Source organism: Oxyura jamaicensis, chromosome 9 (assembly GCF_011077185.1).
Source record: "Oxyura jamaicensis isolate SHBP4307 breed ruddy duck chromosome 9, BPBGC_Ojam_1.0, whole genome shotgun sequence".
Lineage (NCBI taxonomy): Eukaryota > Metazoa > Chordata > Aves > Anseriformes > Anatidae > Oxyura > Oxyura jamaicensis.
This window is the reverse complement of record NC_048901.1, coordinates 10490601-10496139: the sequence shown is the minus strand read 5'-3', so window position 1 is coordinate 10496139 and position 5539 is coordinate 10490601. Positions and strand designations below refer to the sequence as shown.

At 62.0% G+C, this 5539-nt stretch overlaps 1 protein-coding gene across 1 annotated transcript; it reads right to left on the bottom strand.

Annotated features, from left to right (window-relative positions):
- Nucleotides 1-2354: 2354 nt before the first annotated feature.
- LOC118171560 (PHD finger protein 7-like) lies at nt 2355-4809 on the bottom strand. The gene is made up of 7 exons (XM_035334779.1): nt 4447-4809; nt 4155-4256; nt 3887-4011; nt 3434-3596; nt 3240-3346; nt 2892-3005; nt 2355-2687 (listed from the first exon to the last, which is right to left on the bottom strand). The coding sequence occupies exons 1-7, from the start codon at nt 4756-4758 to the stop codon at nt 2456-2458; spliced, it is 1155 nt and encodes a 384-aa protein (XP_035190670.1). The 5' UTR covers nt 4759-4809; the 3' UTR covers nt 2355-2455.
- Nucleotides 4810-5539: the final 730 nt, after the last annotated feature.

Sequence of the window (5539 nt, the reverse complement as noted above, 5' to 3'; positions counted from 1 at the left end):
TGGCCGTGTGCTTTATGCAGTGCCACGCACGAAATGCCGGTTGCATTACTGAAGTCATACTCCTGGGGACAGCTCTTCAGACAGGGACGAAACTATTGCCTGTACCTCAGTGAGGCATCTCCAGGTGCTATAAATCTGGCCAGTGTTCCCGTGGCCCATTCACTTGCATCAAGAAATCCACTGCTGCCAGCCTGGGGATCAGTGCTGAACACCAGCCTTGTTGTTTTCGCTTGTTGTTCCCCCTCCTGACCCATCTCTGTCTCGCCTAGTTAGGCTGCAAATTCGTCAGGGCCAGCATCTTATGAGCATACATCTCCTCACCCCGCGGTGCTCTGAGTCATTTTCTGCCTCCCCAAGTGCCGCAAGGCAATTAATAAATAACGTTCCCCCTCGGTTTGGTTATTCAGCCACCAAACAACTCGGTGGCGAGAGAGCGTGCAGGGAATGGGAGCTCGGGTGCTGGGTGCCGGGAAGGGCTCAGCACAGAGACCGCCAACGCACACAGCGAAATCTCCCGGGTACTGCAGCTGCCCCTTTTGTTTGCCCCCTGCTCTCCTTAAGCCTCAGCTGGGTTGGGGAGGACCCGTCCACCACCGTGGCTGCGGGACGCGGGAGCAGTGCAGGCTCCTGGGCAGCTCTCCTGCTGCTGCCCCGTCTCCCCCAAATTCGGCTGAGGTTGCGGGGAGGGAGCTGGGAGCGCTCCCTCTGGTACAGCAGCCGTTGCTGAGGCGTGCGAGACGTGTTTCCCCAGCGCACAAATACAGGCGTGCAGCACCGAGACGGATCCTGCCGTCTAACTAGCCACCTTGCTTGTGACTGGCAAGCGACAGAAGTTTCCTTCCCCGCAGACAGGCGGTACCTTAATGTGGAGATAAGGTGGCCAGGCAGGCAGGCAGGCATGCGTATGATTTGCAGCTCCGGTTTGAAACCCCTACAGAGTGTAGTTCAGCCTTTATAAAATAAAAGCTAATAAGAATCATAACAATTTTGCTTTCTCTCTATAGCCTGCAGCAAGCCAGCCGCAACATGGGAATTGAAGAATAAAGGCCATCAACTTCCCATGGCTCCCCTCCTACTACCTTCCTCCTCTTGCTCCAAATTGTTTTGAAAACATTGCGTCTCCCTTGCCTATTTCATTTTTGCAATGAAGTCATCAAACAAGATGACAGGGACTTTCCGAGACTGAAATCAATCAGCAAGTTTCTCTTTTGCTTTTTCTGCTCAGGCAGGAAATAGAGGAATAAATGTTAAGAGAGTCCAAGGGAAGGGAAGGGAGCAATGGGTGGGTTGGATGCAGCCTGGGGAGGGGTAGGTAAGCAGATGGAGCTTCTGGATCCCGTCCAGCCCATCAAAAATAAATAAGCCCCTAGCATGTGGTTGTTCTGTTGTGAGAAGTTTCAGCACGTCACGACGGGGCTCTGCTGTCTGCCAGAAAATAAAAGAGACGTTCTCAGTGCATCCTGTCCCCTGCCACTGCGGCTGCGCTTAAAAGGGCACTGTGGGATCTGCAGAGGACTCTTGCCAGTGCCCCAGCTGCACGGCCCTCTTGAGGTGCTAAAAATCACATTCAGCTCGTGCCAGGTGTGGCGGTTTTATGGTCAGTCTATAGCGCTTCTGCTCCGCCGCTCCTTCTCGGTCACTCTCGTCCCCTGTGCTGTGGGGTCCCACCCACGGGATGCCATCCTTGCTGAACTGATCCGGCGTGGGCTGCCCACAGGCAGCAGCTCTTCAAGAACTGCTCCAGATATAGCTCTGTGCCACGGGGTCCATCCCCCAGGAGCAAACTGCTCCAACCGGGGTCCCCCACGGGCAGCAGCTCCCCCCAGCCCCCCTGCTCCTGCGTGGGCTCCTCTCCACGGGCTGCAGCTCCGGCCTGGGGCCTGCTCCAGCGAGGGTCCTCCTCAGGCTGCAGCTTCCATCGGTGCAGCTCCCCCTGCTCCACCGTGGTGTCCTCCACGGGCTGCAGTGTGGAACCCTGCTCCACCGTGGTACTCCGTGGGCTGCAGGGGGACAGCCTGCTTCACCATGGGCCTTACCACAGGCCGCAGGGGACTTGTGCTCCAGCCACGGGGAGCTCACCAGGCAGAAGACGTGGGCGCAGACCCCATCCACCTGCTGCATCGGCCCGCAGCCATCCATGGGGGAGTCCGAGCGGCGGCACAGCACGCACTCTGGGGGAGGCAGGGCGGCAGCAATGGGTGCGGGCGTCCCCTCGCTGAGCACCCCCTGAGGACCCCTCCCTGAAGACACCCACAAGGGCACGGCCTGTCCCTGTGTGGTGGCAGGACACCAAGAGGGATCATCACCTCTCTCCGGGCTGGGATCAGCGCCGTGGCCAGCGGTCTTCATGGCCGGGCGTAGGGGCTGTGGTGGTGGGGCAGCACCCTGCCCCGGCGGGCTCTCCTCTCTGGTCGTGAGAGCGAGGAGCTGGGAGCTGCAAGGGGAGGCAGGAAGGTCAGCGGATCTGGCCACCCTGCCTGGCCCGCAGAGGCCCCAGCTTTGCAGTCCTTCCCTCCAAGGTCATGAAGGGCTCTGCCGCCCCGAGCCTGAGCACCCTGTGCCCCTTACCAGTGCCCACCCCAGCGCAGCCAGCGCACTCCCACTGCTGCGTGGTGTCCCCAAGGCGGGAGCATCGGCGGTGGGTCCCGCTGGCGGCACACGAGGAGCAGAGCAGCAGCTGCCAGGGCCTGGGGAAGCCATTGGGCTGGTGACCACGCAGAGCCCAGCAGGCAGTGGCACCACAAAGGCCCCCAGGGCTCCCGAGCCATCGCTCATGGAGCCCCAGCAGGGGGGAAGGTGCCTGGGCAGAGCCCCAGCAGCCACTGCACGGCTTGGCGGAGGTCTGGCTTGCAGCCCCCGGCAGCCTGGGAGCTGCTGCTTTGGAGGCTCACCCTTCCTCTTCCCACTGCTCCCGGCCTCCCCTGTACAGGCACCGCCTGGCATCGCAGTGGCCATACAGCTGTGACAGTGCCACCGCCTCCTCCTCTTCCTCCCAAGCCGGCTTCCTTCAAGAGAAAGTAGGAAAGGTCATGAGCCTCCCCTGGGGCACTCAGCAATTGTCACCGCTGGCGCTGGGACAGGGCTCGGGGGCATCCCTGGCAGCAGGCCAGTGTCCTCCTGTCCTCCAGGCAGCCCCTCTTGTTGGGGACAGTCTGCCTGGAGGGAGCAGGGCCAGCCTGGCACGGCGCTGGGACTGTGCCCTCTCCTGCCTTGAGTGGGGTGGGAAGAAAGCAACACACATGTCTGGCACTTGGATTCCCATCAGCAGCATCTCAGGGACAAACCGCTCCTGGTCCCGGCAATGGGGACACGCAAAGTGGCTGAGGCCCGCCCGAAGTGCCTGTCCCTGTGGAAGAGAGACTCCTCGTGTGAGCAGGACGCCTCTGTGGGCACATGGTGTCCCTGCGGGCTAGCAGAGGGAAGGGCCTCCCACCTGGATGCAGCCCCGGTGGAACCAGGCGTGCTTGCAGGAGGGGCACACCATGGTGGTGTAGGAGGGGCTGTCCTCCACCGTCTCCATGCAGATGATGCACATGGTGTGCCCCTCCTGCAGCGTCTCCAGGGTCTGCTGCGGGCGGTGCTCCCAGCAGAAGGAGCTGGGTGAGGACAGAAGAGTTGAGTGAGGCCAGGGACTGCCAGAGGCCATGCACAGCTCTGGCCAGAGCCTGGAGAGGACACCACCTCCCCGGGAGGCACCGCACATGTGCCCCCCTTGCCAGCCCTTTCCTCCCCAAATGATCCCCCCACCCCAAATTTCCCCACATGTCCTGGCTGAGGCTGGGGCTCTGCCCTTCCCTGCTGGGCCCTGGGGCACTCGTGCCAAGGTGGGGACTGCCTGCAGGGCAGAGGCAGAGGGGGCTCCAGCCCAACCTAGGGCAGCTCGTACCTGTAGTCCCCAAAGAATTGTGAGATGCAGCCCCGCTGGGAGCCGCAGGGCAGGTGGAACCGGCGTGAGCACCGCTTCTGCCGGCAGGCGACGGTGGCCCCCTTCTTTCGGCAGACGCAGCACCGCTGCGAAGAGCACAGCAGCCCCGTCAGGGACGTGGCTGGGGCCACTGGGACTTACCCAGAGCTTGTCCAGAGCATCGAGGATTTCCTTGCCAGGGCTTGGGCTCAGCTGCCACAAGTCCCATCTGCTCAAAGAAGGCCCTCACCTTGCGAGCTGCCCGCTTCGCTACCCGCCTGATATCCACGGGGAGGAATCGGCAGAGTCCTTCCCCTTCAGCGCCTCGCTGGTACAGCCCCTGGGCTGGATACTGCAAGAGAGAAAGGCCCCGGAGCTGCTCAGGGCAAGGAGATAGGGACCATGGTGGGGAGGCTGTGCTGGGAGCGCAGCAGGAGGAGGTGACAGCCAGCGAGCAGCGCGGTGGGGATGTCACAGTCCTGTGGGCTCTGGGTGCCAAGCGAGGGGCCGGGGAAAGGCGCGGGCAGCTGCAGGGAGCTCACCAGGCAGAAGACGTGGGCACAGACCCCATCCACCTGCTGCATCGGCCCGCAGCCATCCATGGGGGAGTCCGAGCGGCGGCACAGCACACACTCTGGGGGAGGCAGGGCAGCAGCAATGGGTGCGGGCATCCCCCCACTGAGCACCCCCTGAGGACCTGGCAGGTCTCCCCAGGGGATGCCCGCAAGGGCCTGGTCGGGGGCTCCTGGCAGGGCATCCCCGGGTGTCCCCAGCCAAAGCGGCTCTGCACAGCCCCAGGGGGTCCTGAGGGCCCTCCACCTCCAGGGAGCTGCTGGGGCATCTGCTCTCACCATCCTCCTGTGGCTCGGGGGCCTTCTCCTCTATGGCAGCCATGCTGCGCAGCAACGCCTTCTTGGTGAGCTGAGCTGCCAGGAGCTGCTGCCTCCACACCTGGTGCTCACCAGAGACCCAAAGTCCCTCATGGACTCGCCTCTGTCACCGGTTTCGTTGTGTCCCCTCAGACCTGTCACTATGGTGCCATGGAATGCTGAGGTGGCAGTGCCCAGGAGCTCCCCCAGCCTCACAGACATGCCCTGGGCTTCCAAGCCCATGGTGCAGCCTCTTCATCCCTGTGAATGGCCGTGGTGGCTTGGCCCAGGCTGGCTGCCAGGTGCCCACCCAGCTGCTCTCTCGTTCCCTCCTCAGCGTGACGGGGAGAGAAAATACGAGGGAGAAACCCTCATGGGTTGTGATGAGGGCACAGGGAGATGGCTCATGGGCTGCTGTCAATGACAAAACCATCTTGGTTTGGGGAAGATTTGTTTGCTTGACTTCCAGTTGATCAGAGTGTAAAGCAGTGTGAATTAAAAGCAACCTAAAAACACCTTTTCCCCACCACTTTTCTTTGGCCTCCTCCCCTGAAGCATTGCAGGGCATCGGGGAATGGGAGTTGTTTCTCTCGCTCGTTCTCAGCCCCCTCTCTCAGCTGCACCCAGCACTTTCTCAGCCTTTCTTAAACTCGCTGTCCTAGAAGCGCAGCCAGTGTCACTTGGTGGCCCGGCTCTGGCCTGCAGTGAGTCCCTGTGGAGCTGGCGAGGGCTGGCTCATCTTCCGCGTGGGGCAGCTGCTGGACTC

Coding starts and splice junctions, on each gene's coding strand:
- LOC118171560 (XM_035334779.1), bottom strand. CDS start 4,758: ATGGTGAGAGCAGATGCCCCAGCAGCTCCCTGGAGGTGGAGGGCCCTC. Junction 4,012..4,154: donor CGAAGCGGGCAGCTCGCAAG/GTGAGGGCCTTC, acceptor TGCTCTTCGCAG/CGGTGCTGCGTCTGCCGAAA. Junction 3,597..3,886: donor CAATTCTTTGGGGACTACAG/GTACGAGCTGCC, acceptor GTCCTCACCCAG/CTCCTTCTGCTGGGAGCACC.